This window comes from Xenopus tropicalis, chromosome 4, assembly GCF_000004195.4.
Source record: "Xenopus tropicalis strain Nigerian chromosome 4, UCB_Xtro_10.0, whole genome shotgun sequence".
Lineage (NCBI taxonomy): Eukaryota > Metazoa > Chordata > Amphibia > Anura > Pipidae > Xenopus > Xenopus tropicalis.
This window is the reverse complement of record NC_030680.2, coordinates 101,743,961-101,762,157: the sequence shown is the minus strand read 5'-3', so window position 1 is coordinate 101,762,157 and position 18,197 is coordinate 101,743,961. Positions and strand designations below refer to the sequence as shown.

General features: G+C 38.6%; 2 protein-coding genes across 5 annotated transcripts; one reads left to right on the top strand and one right to left on the bottom strand.

Moving 5' to 3' along the window:
- Nucleotides 1-1,616: 1,616 nt before the first annotated feature.
- rwdd3 (RWD domain containing 3) lies at nucleotides 1,617-11,648 on the bottom strand. The gene is given in 4 exon segments (NM_001017275.2): nucleotides 1,617-2,332; nucleotides 2,415-2,530; nucleotides 5,072-5,556; nucleotides 11,537-11,648. Coding segments are annotated over 4 exon segments (798 nt in total). The 5' UTR covers nucleotides 11,622-11,648; the 3' UTR covers nucleotides 1,617-2,220.
- A 208-nt stretch (nucleotides 11,649-11,856) lies between these two features.
- On the top strand, nucleotides 11,857-17,795 carry hccs (holocytochrome c synthase). Of its 4 annotated transcripts, none has more exon segments than NM_001005708.2 (7): nucleotides 11,857-11,944; nucleotides 12,531-12,764; nucleotides 14,241-14,374; nucleotides 15,106-15,254; nucleotides 15,696-15,815; nucleotides 16,566-16,652; nucleotides 17,408-17,795. In NM_001005708.2, coding segments are annotated over 6 exon segments (918 nt in total). In that variant the 5' UTR covers nucleotides 11,857-11,944; nucleotides 12,531-12,535; the 3' UTR covers nucleotides 17,607-17,795.
- Nucleotides 17,796-18,197: the final 402 nt, after the last annotated feature.

Genomic DNA, 18,197 nt, shown 5'->3' with positions numbered 1-18,197 from the left:
TGTAGTAGCATCTACATTAGATCAGTGCTGTCCAACTGGTGGCCCACAGCCTCCCCTGTGTTGCCCCACACCTGACTGGCTGCTGCGACTGCTTACCTTTATGTAAGATTTAAATGGTATCAGTACTGAGATTAACTGCCCCTCTGCATTGTTTACACCTGAGATTCAACCTTTAAACCCCTGCTTTGTTGGAGAGCTCAGGGAACTGAGCGATGCAGAAAATATGTAGCGCTCCCTCTTGAGAGCCGAGAATGTGACATCATGGTGAAAAGCGCAGAGAGCAGGGAACTTTAAATCTGAGAGAGAAGGGCAATTTTGGCAAAGCAGGGCATTTAAAAATTAATCCTGGACAGCGGGACAAAGTATAAAAATTGGTACTGTCCCGCGTAAAGTGGGATAATTAGGAGGCATGGTTTTAGAGGTTTTGGGGCTTTTTTGACACTTGCATTTGTGCAGCAATACAAACAACTAGACATTTGTGGTTTTCATGAAAATGATTTAAGTCATGGTTTCAAAAACCACGAAAATGAGAATGTTTATAAATGGGCCTCCAAGGGGCAGATTTTTCAAAGTGTGAAACTAGAGCTCACTCATTTATTAGGACAAGGATTAAGCCTTTATATATAGATGTATTTTTGGGCAGCAACCTCATCGAGGAGCCAGTTACTATTTCCGTATCTAGTCGTGAGGAGCAAATGTTTTCTACAGGCAAATTGTTTTGCGAAACAATCGTGCATCAAAAAAAGTTGCAGGCGCATCAAATTGGGCAGTCGCATCAACAACAAAAAAAAGCCGCGTGACGAATGCGGTTTTTGAATTTTATGGCGAAGCGAAACGGGACAGATTCGCTCATCAGTAGTATCTAGTAAAACTTTTGTTCCCTGTTACCTTGGCCCAACAATGTCTAAGATAATTTACTTTTTATGTAAACATAATTTTGGCTAGTTTCTATCATTGTTTTGTAAGGGACTCCATAATGTATCAATGTGATAAGAAATTGGTCCTTTCCTGCATTATGCACCTATCTTTTCAAATGTAACAAGCAGAGTTAGGGAATATTACTGCTGGAAACCAAATATAAGTGTTACAGCCAACAGTAAGGCAGCTATATAATATTGCCAATTCCTGAACAATTGATTTACCCAGTCAAGTACAAAACTGCTGAAATCCAACCCCTGCAAATAGGCCAAGGCCTAGCATTATGGAAGAATATAACCTTAGTAACTATTTCCACATTACTTGAATAAATAATTGCATGCATTGGTCCCACAGCTTTTATGCCTCAGTATATTATTCCAGTCCATACCAGATTCACTACAGTGCACAATTAGTGTGTATTACTTGTTTCACTTTGTAAAGCTTTTGGTCCCAGCTCACAAATTTGTATTTGTTTTTATTAAAAATGAAAGCAATAAGACATAACGGGACATAATGTGAAGTTACTGCCACTTTCTGTTGCCTGACAAGACCAGGATGTAAGTCAATGGCTGATTGCCTCATTGTAATTCTCACTGCAACAGACTATTACTATTAGGCTTTTTTGGGGAAATGCAATAAAAGTTATAAATGGGGAGAAAAAAAATCCATAAATAAGAACAAAAAGTCATATTTTGCAATGAAATATTCTTCATTAGACCACTGTTATAATGAACATTTTAACTACAATTAATTTTTCAGTAAGAAGCTTTACTACATAAGGTGCACACTGGAGCATAAAATATGCAATTTCTCTTTCTCGTGCACCTGGGGCCACTAAATATTTTCCTGTGTTCACAAAAGCTACATTTAATTCAAGAAAAGGTAAGATTGCTTGCACAATGAAATCATTTTTTGCATTATACATATTTTTGCCTTAACAACAGCCATTACATTCCACCTCTTGGAACAGTGGTAATGTCCTTACTAGTAAATGTCACGTTTCCCACTACTGATTTTATACATAGGATCAGCTGCTCTTCTTTTCAGATGGGACGCCTTACTGATGGGTTTTAGCTGCTGCTGGACTACGACACCCCTAATTTTCAGCCATCCACATAATGTTAAGCGCCGAGTGCTATAAAAATATCATTTTGGTGGTACTAGCCTTTTGTACTAAATAAGATCAGGACAGACTTATCGCAGCAGAGTGCTTCCATTTTTTGGCACCAACTGCTTTTCATATCGTTGGCTCTTTCTGCCAGCAAGTGAGCTTCCCTCAGATACCGATGTACTTTCCATCCATTAGAAAAGAGCTTGCACAAATTCAGAGAAAATTGTCTGAAGTCCCGCTGCTTCAAACTCCTTTTGCAAATCACTTACTGATGAATATTCTTTAACTTCAAATGTAGTAAATCTGTAAGAGAATAAGAAAGTGTATGTTCTGCCTTTATATCAGACTAATGTTATTTCTTTATTAAACAGTAAAAGTAAATTACCTTTTCTGCTTCAGCGGTAATATGGTTTCACAGAGAACACTGATCATTTTCTCTTTGCATTTCTTTCCACTTGAGTCCACATCTACTTTACAGGTTTTCTGGAGCACTAAATAATCCTGCAAAAATAATCACAAAACTGTAAATAACCAATTACTTGGAGTTTGGGGCATTTACACAATGTATGGACCCTGCTGGTAAATTCTGTATCATCATCTAGGAAACTTTCTTGTAGAAACAAAACATCAACACTATCAGTACAACCCACATACATACACTCTATTTAATGTATTACCCTAATGTACCCCCTGCCAAATAAAAGGATATTCAACTGGCCACATATAATGGTAACACCTATATAATAGCCAAGGACACAGGTGAAGTACTCTCTGGTCACAAAACGTGATGGTGACATCTAATATCCTTATAGTTTACAACAGATTGTACATTATTTTTACAAATCACATGTTTTGGTGAGCTGTGACATCATTAAAAACTGAATATTAGGGATGACATAATTTTATACATACTTGTATAGAAAGATATCTTTCACTCACTATTTTTGGTCAGCTTGTGTAAAACTTGATTTATAATGGTCTACTGAGTAACAGCAATACCCATGGGGGACAGGGTCTGTGGAATTACAAAAAAAACAGAACAAAAAGACTGCACCCTAAAAGAGTTAAAAGATGCAGAGAACTAAAAACCGGTGGTATAAGTAGAAAAAATAAAACAAATTGCAGGCACAAGCAGATGAAGTGCAGAGGCTCTTGTCACCTTTAACTTGCTAGAAGAGCTGGCTATTTAAGCTACATTGTGTTAAGAGTCAGAACCAGCAGTTACATTTAGAAATTAATTTAAATCTTCAATTTATACTGAAAAGTTGCTCAAAATGACATTTTCTTGTATTTCTCCAGTGTGAAACATCAACTATTCGCCAACTGACCAAGAGCACAAGAAACCATTTTCACTACCATTCTAAAGATAGAGCAGCCACTTTTGCATCTCATTGATTACATCTTTTCCTCTTGCTAATATCCCATGTCATTTGTTTATGGTGTAGATTCTTTGTTGGTGAATTTCTCCAGTCTACGCCAACAAAATTTTAGTCACATTACACTAGCAATTGCAGACTTAAGATTTTAACTGATGTAAAGAGAAAAAGAGCTTGGTCAAAAAATAAAGAATTAATAGAGTACGGGGGGCAGCACTGCTGCCTCTATAGAAAACAAAGTAGGATATTTGCTTTCTTAATATAAAGCCAAGCCATGACAGTGTTGCATTGCACTCCCCGTGCTGCTCTTGTCTCTCTGAAATTCTGTAAACTCTGTTCTGATTTGCACAGGAGCAAAGTGCTATATAAATATGCCCCTTATCTCTCCTGTTATAAGAAAAATTGTAAAACACAGCAAGACATAACCCAGAGATATTTCCTACCCATCTAGTCAAAAACGACATGAATTCTTAATATATGTAGCTCTGCAAACAGAATGAAACAGCTAAACATATATATTTATGTCACAAGGTAACATCATGTACTTTAGTGGAATCCTTCCCTGAACTCATTACTGTCCATAAAAGCCCATATTTATGTTATCGTAAATGCTCTATGCACACAGGTGTTTTTTATTCTATATACCTTAGCACTAAAAGCATATATAAAAAAAAAAAATGCCCAGGAAGGAAGTACAGTTTATCTGCAACCTACTCTATATCCAAGAAGAAAAGACTGAGAAAAAGCATAGGATTTTTTTTTTTCAGTGTTAATGAAAAAAACAAAATCAAAGGCATCTCTCACATATGGTGATGGAATCCTGGAATAAAGGAAATAATGGCTTTCCTTGGAATAATAATAATGGCTTTTCCCTCCAGAAATCATGGGGCCATATGCACCCATCTTGTCACATCATGACCAACCCAAACCCTACCCATATCATAAGTAAGCCTTTTGTGGCACCTCAGAACCCCCTCGTTGGGACTGGGTGCCTGGCAGGACGTCTACGTGTCTTCCTCTACAACACTAGAGTGTCAGTAAAACACGGCTAGTATATATGTTTAGACAAAGTTGCTGTTTTTTCAGAGCTACAACAGTCCATAAATACAGCTTATCAAAAAGCATTAGAGATCAGGTTTCAGTTATATGGAATAATGGGCAGCAACCCTATTTCTAATGCTCCAAGAAAAGTGTGGACTGTATGTTTGCGCTGCTGGAGTGACAAAAACAGTGATAAAAAACAAAAAAAAGTGCCAACATCAGGTTCTGGGGATGGCACTTAGCATCTGAATGGGGGATGATGTCAGTAATTTCTTTAAAAGACCTGTTTTTCTAAGCAATTGAAATCTGTTAAATGATTTTCATTTCTCTCTTCTTTGTGAACAGAATAGAATTTAAATTGGAGACATTTTAAATGGTAAATAAAAAATAAAGGAATACAGAAAGATGGATGAATTAAACATGCAAGAACTACTATGTAAAGGTCATTGAAACATATACATGAAAATAATAAAATATTGCTCGGTATGACAAATGTTCCATAATTTTGTCTTGCTCTTTACTTCCTCTGCTCCGCTGGTTACATTCAATAATTTACAAATGAATTTCAAATACAGTCCCAAAGGAAATCAACGCTAGAGCAGATTTTTTCAATCCAACTACTCACCCTGGTGCTTTTTCTGTCCCCTTGAAGAAGAATCAGTATTAACTTGCCCAAGAACATTAGTCTTCCGCACAACTTCAAGTCATTTGTCCATTTTTCCACAGTTTTGACATATTTGCTCTTAGCCCTCATGTGATCTAAACGCAAAAGAATTGTCCATGTCGTCTCTTCTGTTATGGTGTCTAATGAGAGAGGGAAATGTCCCTCTAAGATAGATGGTTCAGGTTGCACAATGAGGTTGTTTAGATTCTGTTGTGTCCACACAACCAAGTCATGTATCATAGGTTCCAATATATGCTGCTTAGCTTGTTCAACCAATTTGTCCCTCAAGTCTTTACGCTGAGCTCTGGTAAGTTCTTCAGAGCTGACAGAAATATTGGGCAGGCTGGATGGATATTCAACTGGCAGGTCAAAAATAAGCTTTAGATGAATTTCTGATCCTGTTATCCCTTGCACGCCTGTCTGAATCATTACTGTTATTCCATTTACTGCAAAACATGGAAACAATTTTTCAGCCAGCTGCAATGCTACATACAGACAGAAATAAATCAGAGATTAGCTACATTTTCAAACAGCTCGGGTCATTTTTCTTCCGCTATTCATCCTGAAGTACGACTGTCTACTTCCCAAACCAAGATATTCACGGCAGCTCAGAGCTACAGCAGTACAGTACTGTTGCCAATTTGATTTGCACTGCATGCATTTCTGTACATTAAACTGCTCACAGGAATAATGGTAACAGCAAACCTGGGGTGCTATACTCGCACATTAACCACATACCAGTTCTGTGAAATACCACATTTCTTACAGGAGAATTAAACCCTAAAACTGAATATGGCTACACTTGTAAATGTGGCAAATCATTAAAAGCTTTCATGACCCCCAGAAAAGTTGATATCCAGGGAAAATATCAAACTGCTGGAAATCCTTTTGCATTCTTCAGTTTGATACTTGATAAATCAGCCCAAAGGTGTATTTTATCTGGTGCCCTAATACTTTATTTAATTAACCATTAAAAATGGATGCTAAAACTCACTTATAAACATAGTATAAGTCTCATTTGCAAAGCCAAATGCTGCACACAAAGTGCAAAAAAAGGCTGCAGTCGGCGTGGTGTGTTCAACTGTCTGCATATGACTGCAGGCCTCTGTGCTCTGTTTCGGAGCGCAGGCATCTGCCGCACGGCCTCTGGATCCAAAGCTAATTGCCTTAATCAGTGCAGGATCCAAGAGGGACAGGCGGGGAGGCACAAAGGCAGATGCCCCCTACCCAGAGCCCTAAGGCAGGCAGTAAGGACAGGGTTTAGCTGCACCTCCTGGTGTTGCTCTCTACACTAAGCTCTGGACTCAAGGGGCACAATTTTCGAATCAATAGTGTTAATCTGTCACGGTATACAACTGTATAAATATAATAAAAAAATATTAAATCTAGAATGCCATAAAAACAGATTGTGAACAACTCTAGATGACAACTATGGCAAGACGTTTTTGAAAACTAAAATCAAGTGCAATATCTATTAAACCAATTGTTATAGTTTAGCCTAAACATTGTGTATCAAGCCCCACTAATAGCAGCATATTCTATTTATTATAATTTGAAATAATTTGATGAAACTAAACACATTCTCTTGCACCTCTGCCTTGTAACTTTATGACTGGCTTTAAACGTTTTCAAATTTTTAGGTGTCCTTTGTGCAAAGCTAATATATCAGGACCTACCAATTTACGCTCTCATGGAAAATAATTTCATTCTAGTACACCTTAAACAAATATTGTACAAGTATGGGATCTATTATCCCCAATGCTTTGAAACTGGGGTTTTCTGGATATGGTCTTTTTCTGTCATTTGGATCACCATACTACAAAAATAACATACATAAAAAACCAAATAGGATTGTTTTGCCACCAATATGGATTTATGCAGCTTAGTTATGATCAAGTACATGCTACTGTTTTCTTATTACAGAGGAAAAAATAAATTCATTTTAAAAATTTGAATAACTTGCTTATAAGGAGTCTGTGGGTGATAGCCTCCCCATAACTGGGAGCTCTTTAGATACTGGGTTTCCGGATCATGGATCTCGCACTTGTTTCTTAAAAAAACAACACCTGATTTGAAAAACTCTTTAGTCAAAATCTGAATGGAAACAGAAACTACCCAAAATGGTGATCTAATGGACCTGTTTTCAGAAAATGCTGGGCTTCTCTTTTCTACTGGTCACCAGCTCAGGATCTGCTAGTTGATCATGATCTGCCTTTTGGGCACCGTTGTTACAGGGCTTTATATGTATATGGTAATTTGAGGCCTCAATCTCGGATGAGCTATTTTGCAAAGACCATTCCTGAGCTTAATGTCTCACAATCCTTTCCAAAATTTTTGGTGAATGCAAATTGGGTCACGGCTGAGCCTTTCTGCACCCTGTGAAGCGCTGTGGCGTTTTACAGTATTTCAAGAGCTGTACCTCCTGAGTGTCCCAGCTACCTACGTGGCACACTGGGTGCTCTCTATATTTCAGAAGGTACATTGTCCAATGGATTTACAGCAGAGCACTATGCCTGTTTACCTGCTGGGGCTACTAAAATAAGCATCAATTATTATCTGCGAGTACAAACCATGTTGTGATTTCCCCTGAACCTGTGCTGTATATGTAATTAATCTAAGCCAATTTCCCCTGGGGCCTCATACTGTATTTTTTTTTTTTAATTATTAGCTTTTCATTAAAAAGAGAATAGTTATGCTATTCCCGGGTGCGGTTTTGAGCCTATATTTGTATTGCGAGTATAATGAGGGTTGAAGGCCCATACCTAAAATGTTGCCTAATGAAAGAAAATATAATTCAAAGCAAGTTCCCAGCATACATTCATTAAACATTTTTAGTGCTTCTACAATTGTTTGTAATGTAATTGCTACTGAGACAGTATATGTCTGTCTCTCTCTATTGCCTGCACTTCTGCTTGAAACAGTATAGCAAACGCTGGTAGCAGGAAAAGCAGGAATGGAACTGACTTTTGATACACTGTTTCGTCAGCCAGAACCAGCAATGCAGAAATGTATATTGGAAGGCTTATTAGAACTACATTTTCTTCCATTAGGCAAAGTTATATTTTTTTAATCTTGTGATGAAAGTGTCATCAAATCATGTTCTAGTATGTCATTCAGAACAATCCCTATTGATAGGTGACTGCTGCCAACGACCAGATAACAGTACTTCCAGATAACCAGATAACCGTACTTCCAGATAACCAGATAACAGTACTTCCAGATAACCAGATAACAGTACTTCCAGATAACCAGATAACAGTACTTCCAGATAACCAGATAACAGTACTTTCAGATAACCAGATAACAGTACTTCCAGATAACCAGATAACAGTACTTCCAGATAACCAGATAACAGTACTTCCAGATAACCAGATAACAGTACTTCCAGATAACCAGATAACAGTACTTTCAGATAACCAGATAACAGTACTTCCAGATAACCAGATAACAGTACTTCCAGATAACCAGATAACAGTACTTCCAGATAACCGTACTTCCAGATAACCAGATAACAGTACTTCCAGATAACCGTACTTCCAGATAACCAGATAACAGTACTTCCAGATAACCAGATAACAGTACTTTCAGATAACCAGATAACAGTACTTCCAGATAACAGTACTTCCAGATAACCGTACTTCCAGATAACAGTACTTCCAGATAACCGTACTTCCAGATAACAGTACTTTCAGATAACCAGATAACAGTACTTCCAGATAACCAGATAACAGTACTTCCAGATAACCAGATAACAGTACTTCCAGATAACCAGATAACAGTACTTCTTGCAAGATCATCCATTATTCTTGGGATAATTTAAAATAAATGATTTCTACAGGCAGCATTTATTTAAAAATGTATGTATGTAGCACATAAGGTACAAAATGTCCAGCCAAATCTTTCTTGGGGGCTCACTCTTTGATTAATTACTATAGCTGGTTTGGATGAGGTTAACCTGACAAACTTTTGTAGTTTTCAACATAACTGGTCAAAATTAAAATCTGTTATTGCCCCGATTCAGTAATTTGGTCTTTTTTCCTAGCATTGCCCAAATCCATATGTGCCAAAACCCCCTCTAAAACATCTTGTGAATTAAAAGGTCACCGTAGAGTTTAAAAGATGAGACTTTGGAGGTGGAAGAGAACCTGCTCTGCTCTTTTGGAATGGGATCAACACTGATTTGGGACTTTGAGTTTTTTGGTAAGTATGTGAATTAAAATGTGACATAAACCTTCCTTAACAGTGTCGCTGTAACTGCATATTAGGGGGTTAAGCACTGCAGACACAGGTTCCTATAACATCCATGTAGGGGTCCACCTATCGCTACTCTGTGTGCAGCAGCCACTGTGGTTCTCATTTGATATTATCAGAAGCAGTGACAGGGAGACGGGTGATCTAGCCAGCGTTGGATTTTAAAACAGCAGCAGCAGTCACACTTCATATGTGCTGTAGTTCTTAAAGTGGATGGGGGGCCTTATGGGCAGTTATCGTTTCCCCAGTCACTAAAATACAGGGCAGTTTCTACACTTACTTAAAGCCCAAAAGCAAAATAGTGGCAGCAACAGAGAAACAAGGAGATCCTGTCAGTTTAGGCAGCTGAATCCTTCAGGACAGAACTAGTTCCCAACTTCCAAAAATATTCATTTTATTAGATGAATTTATATTGTAATGTTTGCACCCCTTTAACTGTATATCAGTGCAGTGGTGCTGGAAATAAACAAGTGAATTATTATTGTGCCGGCTTTCATTGTGCTAATAAAGTCAGACCTCATAAAACTTTGATGTCATTTTGTTCTTAATGCGGCTTTATCAGCACATTTACTACAAATATTCAAAGAGGGGGATTTCGAAAAGATTAGCATAAAATGCATACGTGTCTAAAATTTCTATCTGCAAAAACATCAAGTCATAAAGAAAATGCTTTGCTATTATTACCATGAACAAATGATATGGAACTCATTACTTATAGCCTAAGTGCCAGCTGCGTTCCTTGAACATGACTTTGTACAAAGAAATATAGCTATTAAAGGAAAACTAGCATGTCCATGGATGGAAATTGCCTTAAACTAAAAAGGCTCATATATTTCAGTGTTTTTTGCTTTTTTATTTTATTTTTTGTCCAAAACTCACTTTGCATTTGAATAATTGAACTGCAGTGTTGATACAAAGCAAAAATGTGCACTTTAATGCCAATTTGTGAATAAGAATCCAACCAGTGGTTTATTTTCATGGCCGATAAAATCTGCTGATTCTGCCCCTCCAGCCTGTGAATAAACTAGAATAAACTAGAATTATGATCACTGGCCAAGGGGCCAAAGGATCAGATCATCCCAATTTGATACACTGCGTTTGGTAGCCATATCATATAAGGAGCCAGCCTCCAAGGAACTTTTTTTCTACAACTATCAATGGTATTTCAAATGAAGGGAATCCTTTCTGAAGCTGACAAAGTTGACAGCAGTGATATATCCTTATCTACGTAGTACATGAGTCCAGAGCTATATTTGCACTTTGCTTATAATCTCACTATATAGGGCTCACTCCATATAACCGAATGCAAGAGATTCCGAATCTGATCCCACTTCCCAGGAATGATCACATTAACAGTCAAAGAAAAAAACTCTTGTGTATGTATGCAAAAACCAATGGAAGCCTGGGAAGGAAACACATCTGCTCCAACAATTTCCATTATTTTTTCAAGCAATAGTTACTACAAGTGGATAATGTGTAATATATAAAATGGTGATGGGAACAGTTGTTTCTGCTATGATCTTCTCTTTATCGAATTAAGATTTACTGGTGTGGTAGATCACTATCTCTTGTGCACAGCTGGTCTATAGCATCTGAACTAATGGGGAGTGTTGTACTTCTCCAACAGCTTGAAGGTAGTGTCCTGTTCCATTGACTACAACATACCCCTGACCCCTTTATCTGACAGCGTAAAGTGCTGTTCATGCTTATAATCACAAGATGATTTCATTTTAAAGAGGAGACAAACCCAAAGTACATTTTCCTGTTGCAAGAGAATATAATTCTAAGCAACTTTCCATTATACACTGATTATATAACTTTAGACACTTGTAAGTATAACTGCTACTGAAAGCCCTAGTGGTTCGGACTTTACACACAATGTTGCAGACGTCAAAATGATTAAAGAACCAGCAAAGAAGTATGCAAGGCTGCCACTTTCTGTCAAAACTCTGAACCAGCAGTGCATATGAGGATGGGAACAGCTTGCGACTTGTAGTGTGCAATAAATACATGTTGGGAGGTTGCTTAGAATTATATTTTCTTTTATTAAGCGACATTTTTATTTGTGGCTTCACATCCCCCTAAGGACGTGGCTTAGTGAGCAGGGAGACGCCATCAGACCCGAACTCTTCTAGTTGTCACGTATAAACATTTGTGCCATTTACAAAGAATCACCTGAACTGGAGAGTACTTCACATTCCCCGACCCTACAGTATATCGCAGACAACGCTGCAACCTCCTCCAACGCCGACTCAGACATGTCTATGGCCACATAACGCGAGACTTCCCCTTCTCCCCAGCCAATGCAGCGGCCGTTCACTAGGTGGCGCCATCACCCAACAATATCTACTTGCCGCTCGGGAATACGCGGAGGAAACCAACAGGTGGGGGCGCTGCTCACCTACATCACATGTCCAGTAGTACGCGTCAGTAAGATAACGTTCTCATTATAACTACTTAAGGCGGAGCTAAAAAAAAAACCTAAATCGAGGCTTGGCACGCTAAGGATAACGTGCAGAGTGGGTGACGTCATAACTGTGCGCGCCATCATTTAGAGGTGTTCTGCGCTCCGGTAAAGGGCAGGTAATTGCTTTCGCATTGCGAGAAGGTAGATTTGTGTCACTGGTCCCTAGGGTTGTGTTCATTTTGCTGCGACTATTTATGTGCAACGCATTTTCCTGGTAGGAGAAAAGGCTTGTTGGGACCTCTATGTGGTGACCTCTATGGGTGAGAGTGGTGCAGGGAACATGTCTAGGGCAGAAGGTGATCTCTAACACATGTGGGGGCTCCAAGTGGAAGGTAGTTGGGAGTTGTAGTTTGGCAACGCCTTGTGAGCTGCTGTTTCTGAAAATGTAGAACAGTTATGGTGGTTAAAGGTTTTTTGTTCTGCTTCCTGTGAAGGTATTGAGTTTGGCAGGTAGTGTGGCAATAAGCCCATCTACTACTAATATGAATCATAATCTTGCTCTGTGGATAGGATTCACAATGAAGAGTCTGTATCTGAGTAGGGATCTACTCAGTACAGTGGTAGAGTTAAAATGGCTGCAAGATTACATATAAAACATATTACAAATGTGGAAAACCTTTTATTTAATTTGTTGTTGTTCAGTTTCTGTATATTTTTAACATTTTTGAGGCTACAATGTGTGTTTAACTTTCTGCTAAACAGCTGACATGGGAGCTTCAGCATCAACTCCATCAAGTGCTCCTCCACAGTCATCTACTGAATCTGCAAAGACCTACTCGGCAGAATCACCTCCCCCTGAATGTCCCATGCATCAGAAGAAGATGGAAGGAATGGGAGCTTCAGCTATAAACCCATCAAGTATTCCTTCACAATCATCTACTGAATCAGCAAAGACCCACCCAGCAGAATGTCCAATGCATCAGAAGAAGATGGAAGGTACTGGTGTTTGCTTAATTCCAATCTAAGTGCAAACTGATTAAATACCTGTAATCTGGATATTACAGAATGTGTGTTGTCTACAAACCCTTTTCCCTTTCATGCTGTAAGATTTTTTACCTTAAAGGAGAAAAAAGGGTTCAGTCACTGGGGGGTGCCGAATATGTATATATTTATTTATAAAGCGCTACTTATGTACGCACCGCTGTACAGTAGAATACATTAATACAAACGGGGTTATTGAGATAAAAATAGATAAATACAAAGTATAAGAATAAATACAAATAAATAAATACAAGATACAGTTGCAATAAGTTAAGAGTCAAAGACATAAGAGGATGGAGGTCCCTGCCCCGTAGAGCTTTCAATCTATATGGGAGGGTAACTTACAGACACAAATAGGCAAATATAAGTGCTGCGGGTTACAGTGGGTGACAATATAATATAAGTGCCAGTTCCCAGATCAGGTGCTGGGTGAGTGCTCCAAAAGGTAGTCAAGTTTAGTTTTAAAAAGACTGAGGGAGGATTCTCTCTGGAGGAAATCGGGGAGGGCATTCCAAATGTAAGGGGCAGAAAGGTTTAAGGCGGGAGACAGCAGTAGTAGTGGGGGCCCAAAGGAGTCGGCCAGGAACATACAGAGACACAAAAGAAGAGATGTAGTGAGGAGCAGAGGAATGGAGGGCTTTGAAGGTTAAGAGAAGGAATTTGTAAGATGTTCTTTTTTTAATATTAGGCACCCCCAGTGATTTAATCACTTACCTGATACCCCAGGCTGGTGCTCCTGTTACCAAAAAACTTCACCTGGGTACGAGTGAGGTGAGCGATTCTCTTCATCCTTCTTACTTTACGTCAGGTGCCCATGCACAGTAGAGCAAAAACCAGAACTTTAACAAAAAAGCCAACTTTTTCACTCTACTGCACATGCATTGGCTCTGGAATTTTGAAGAAAGAACAAGCGAAGAAGATGATCACCTGCTCGCATGTGCCCCAGGCCGGTGCAGTTTTCTTCTAACCGAAACACCAGCCTGAGGTATCAGGTAAGTGGTTACAGTCACTGAGGGGGGTACTTTACATTTGGCAGCCCCCAATGATTGAGACTTTTCTTCTCCTTTAATAGTTTAGTCAAATTTAAAAAAAATTTAAATTTTTTTTAACAAAATCTCTTATTTTTCTAGAAAAATTACTAGAAAATTGTAAACTAAATGCCTCCATATAATGTTGTTAACCTTGTGGTTTATAATTGTACCAGCCTGCAAGGTTTGATGTGCTGCCATTTTGGATAGCTACCTATCCATTCAGCATTTAGTCTTGATGCTTCACGTATTCTAGTTAGAGTTCTAACATGTGGCATAATTCAGAGGCATTGCTTGTATGATAAGCCCTTTCTCTAACATATATAATTTCTATTATCTGATAGACAATAGGTGATTGTGAGTGGAAATGTTTTTTTTTGTTTTAATCTTATGTATTTTCTAGGCTGTCCCATGCACAAGGAATCTATACAAAATACAGAAAACTGTTCTGGGCCTACACATCAAGAAGAGGCCTATAGATATGTTCAGTGTCCAATGAGATCAGGAGTAAAGGATGACATTGATCCCAGCAATATGGTATGATATGCCTGTGGAAATCACATATAATACATCCTTAATATAGGCCCATCTGTCTCCAATGTTGTTGGTGGAAAATTTGCAAAATGTAGATTTAGTCTTAACCCTGCCATTTTCTGTATGAGCACATTCGTTCTACAGTATATTATTGTAGCTCAACTCAAATTTGGATTCGTTATCTTGAAATATAGCAGTGTGGGAGATTCTGAATCAGAACTCTCAACACATGTCTTTTAAATAGAAGCCTTTCCCTAAATAATCCAACCAGCCATCTCTTTTCTTTTTCTTTTTTTTTTTTTTTTTTACCTCCTGGATAATCTGCTGTAGTGAGAAGGGGTCTTTCTCATCTCCGTTTTTATCTCATTGTCTGCATTGAGGGCAATTGCACACAGGGCAATTTTGAGCATTTTGTCATGCAGCTGGTGGTTGTTTTACCCCTGATTATGCATGCAAGCATTCATTTTGTACTATTTACTGCACTCTAAGATGTTGCTCGGTGGTATGGCTTTCACTGAGTTTACATGCGTGTAAAGTAATATTTTTCAAATTAGTTCAGTGCATTCATTTCTTGGACATACTTTTATCTTTAATATTTGTGATGTTGTAACTGCAGTTATGGCAGTTTTATCTGAGCACATGGGTTAAAGTAGCCTGCTAAAATTTTTTAAGAAAGGATATTACAATAATCCCTTTGTTAAAATTTAGATCGCTGCCCCTGCTATTTTTTATAGATGCCACCTCCAAATCAGACTCCAGCTACTGACCAGCCATTCAGTTTGTCTCTGGCAAGAGAAGAATCCACCATTCCACGATCCAGCACTGACAAGAATTGGGTGTACCCATCTGAACAGATGTTTTGGAATGCAATGTTAAGGAAGGGGTAAGTCTTCTCCTGCTCTCTTTCTAGATGCTAGCTAACAAATGTTGTTCAGTATCACCCAATAGTGCATTTTAAGCACTAGAATCAAATAATAATTACTAATTATTCTTCTACAACCATCCACATTGCCTGTGGGCTGCTTTTGTGTTGCTCTAATCTCGTGTGGTCATTCTATGTATGCATATAACTTCCGTGAGGACATCTGTATGTGTTATACATGTGCACAATATAGAGTCTTTTGCTTCTTGTTACACTTGTAACCTATATACATACATAAAATCAAGAGCAACCATGGGTTTGTGATTTAACTGTTATAAACAGGGTGTGTATCTATAAATGGTGTTATAAATGTTAAGATGCAGACACATTTGGTAAGGTTTACTTTCTCCCATGTAAAACCATTTTGCATTTGGCAATTTTAACTGTTGGGGTGTTCTTTAGATGGAGGTGGAAAGAGGATGATCTTAAACCAGAAGATATGACAAACATTATCAGAATTCACAACAAGAACAATGAACAGGCGTGGTCAGAAATTCTAAAGTGGGAAGCCCTCCATGCCAAGTAAGTTGAATGCTTAAGCTTATTGGAAAAGATGCCTGCATATTGAGTTAGCCTTTGGGCCCCTTGCACAGTGTTGCAATTGCTAAAATTGTGCAGAAAACAGAAGTAAGTTGCGGTCTTTATCTGAAGAGAACCTTCAGCAGTATTCTTTGGTGTATTTATTTTGTATTTAGTTAAAGTATGCTGAAACCATAGGGAGCACAGTATTCATGGAGGCACTTTGTAGCTAAGACTTAAAATAGCCTATAGAACAGGGATCCCCAACCTTTCTTACTTGTGAGCCACAGTCAAATGTAAAAAAGACTTGGACAGAAACACAAGCATCATAAAAGTTCACGGAGGTGCCAAATAAGGGCTAAGATTGGCTATTAAAGCCTCCTGTAAGCTGATAGTGTGCATAGAGGCTGCCTATTTGGTAGTAAATCGGGCAGGTTTGATTTTTAGTCAGATCAGGGACCGCCTCGGCTCGTTGATGCGGTCCCAGATCCAACCTGCCCGATTTCAGGCCAGATGTTGGTCGGGCAGGCCTGTTAGTGTCCGTACATGGGCTGATAAGCTGCCGAATCGGTCTAAGGGGCCGATATCGGCAGCTAGAATCAGCCTGTGTATGGCCACTTTTACTCTTTCTGCCTACTTCTTTTTGTGACATCGTTTAATGAAAAAAATGTTCAGTTATTTTAAAGGGCAAATGTTCCATTTTCAAAGAAGATGTCTGTCTGTTTTTTTTTTTTTTCTTTTTTCAATATTTAGAGAATGCCCTTGTGGCCCTACATTGGTTCGGTTTGGCGGAAAAGCAACGGAGTATTCTCCGAGAGCACGGATGCGCTCATGGATGGGGTATGATTTTTACAACTTATTTTGTGAACAAAAATCACCTTACAATTTATAAGAGTTAAATCTTCTAAACACAGGCTAATTCTGCAAAGATTAAAACATTTTACCAAGGACCAAACAACTATATCTTGTACCATTTGGCTGCTCAGGTGCACTGCCAAGTTTCTCTCAACTTATTTTTCAGATGCCAGGCCAAATATTGGAATGTTGAAGGCAAGGTTGCTAGAGTGTGACCCATATGTTTACCCAGCCATACCCCTTGGCAGGAAGCCCAGATCCTTTCATGGAAGTCTGGACCCCTGAGAGAAGGCCTGCCTGTTTTCCCTTAATGTTGCTTAGGCTAAAGGCAGTGGGCATCTACCATGTGTCTATATTTGCTAAGGACTGCACTTATTCCCTTACAGAGCTCTTCTGTCCACCAAACTTTCTGTTTAGAGGATAGTGTTCAGTTAAGTCCAATATTTTCCGGTAAATAGACACTTTTTAATCTACTAGAGACTGTTGCTTTTACTGTAGAGGCACACAAGAAAACTGAAGTTAGCTTCTTGCCCAGCTTTAGTTTTCAGACTTAATGCCACCACTTGCAGTTAATCTTCCAGTCATGTGTTGGTTCACTCATGATAAGGTTACATATTTATACAGTAATTTGGTAAAATAATAAATAATTTAATTTCAAATCTCCCTCAATATGATGGGCGCCACTCCATCCAATGCTTTAATGAACTTGTAAAATTTTATTTTTCAAATGTCTTCTTCAGGTATGAGCTTCCATTTGATCGTCATGATTGGATTGTTGACCGCTGTGGAAAAGAAGTTCGATATGTCATTGACTATTACGATGGAGGTGAAGTTGATAAGAACTATCAGTTCACAATTTTAGATGTCCGTCCTGCATTTGACAGTATGGGTGCGATCTGGGACAGAATGAAAGTGGCTTGGTGGCGCTGGACATCATAGCCTGTTTGCCTCTGAAAGTCATCTGAAACATTGGAGCTGCTTTAACACAAAACAAGATCAGACAAGTGCAAGAAAGTGGACTTTTATAAGTGCAATTTGAAAAAAAAATAACTCCTGTATTTAAGTGATATCATATACATACAAAGGCTTTTAAAAATAAAATACTTGGTTTGATATTTTGTTACGATATGAAGTGTGAAAGAAGAACTCCAGCCTGTTTTTGCAAGAATATGCTACTTAACAATATCTGCTATGAGAGAGAGATACAAATTTTTATTTATTATGTCTCTTAGCAATTTACTTGGTGTATTTCTCTCTCCAGCTGCAGCAGCCAACAGCTTGTTTTTAATATTGGGTGATATTTGTGACTTGCAGCTGTTAATGACTTTAGGGGCTTATTTACAAGCCTGGGGGGGGTGGTTGCAATTACAAGAGCACTAAGGCAGCAAAAGTGTGCTCATTTAACAGAATTTGTGCCCCTTGCAGTTGTTGCAGCCTGTGTAGAATGCCAGCATGCAGAGAGCAGTGTCCGGACACAAGCCATCCTTTTTGGGCAGGCAGCAAGTAAAGACCCTGATACGTGCTGCTACT

Coding starts and splice junctions, on each gene's coding strand:
- hccs (XM_012960825.3), top strand. CDS start 12,536: ATGGGAGCTTCAGCATCAACTCCATCAAGTGCTCCTCCACAGTCATCT. Junction 12,765..14,240: donor GCATCAGAAGAAGATGGAAG/GTACTGGTGTTT, acceptor TGTATTTTCTAG/GCTGTCCCATGCACAAGGAA. Junction 15,816..16,565: donor TGGGAAGCCCTCCATGCCAA/GTAAGTTGAATG, acceptor TTCAATATTTAG/AGAATGCCCTTGTGGCCCTA.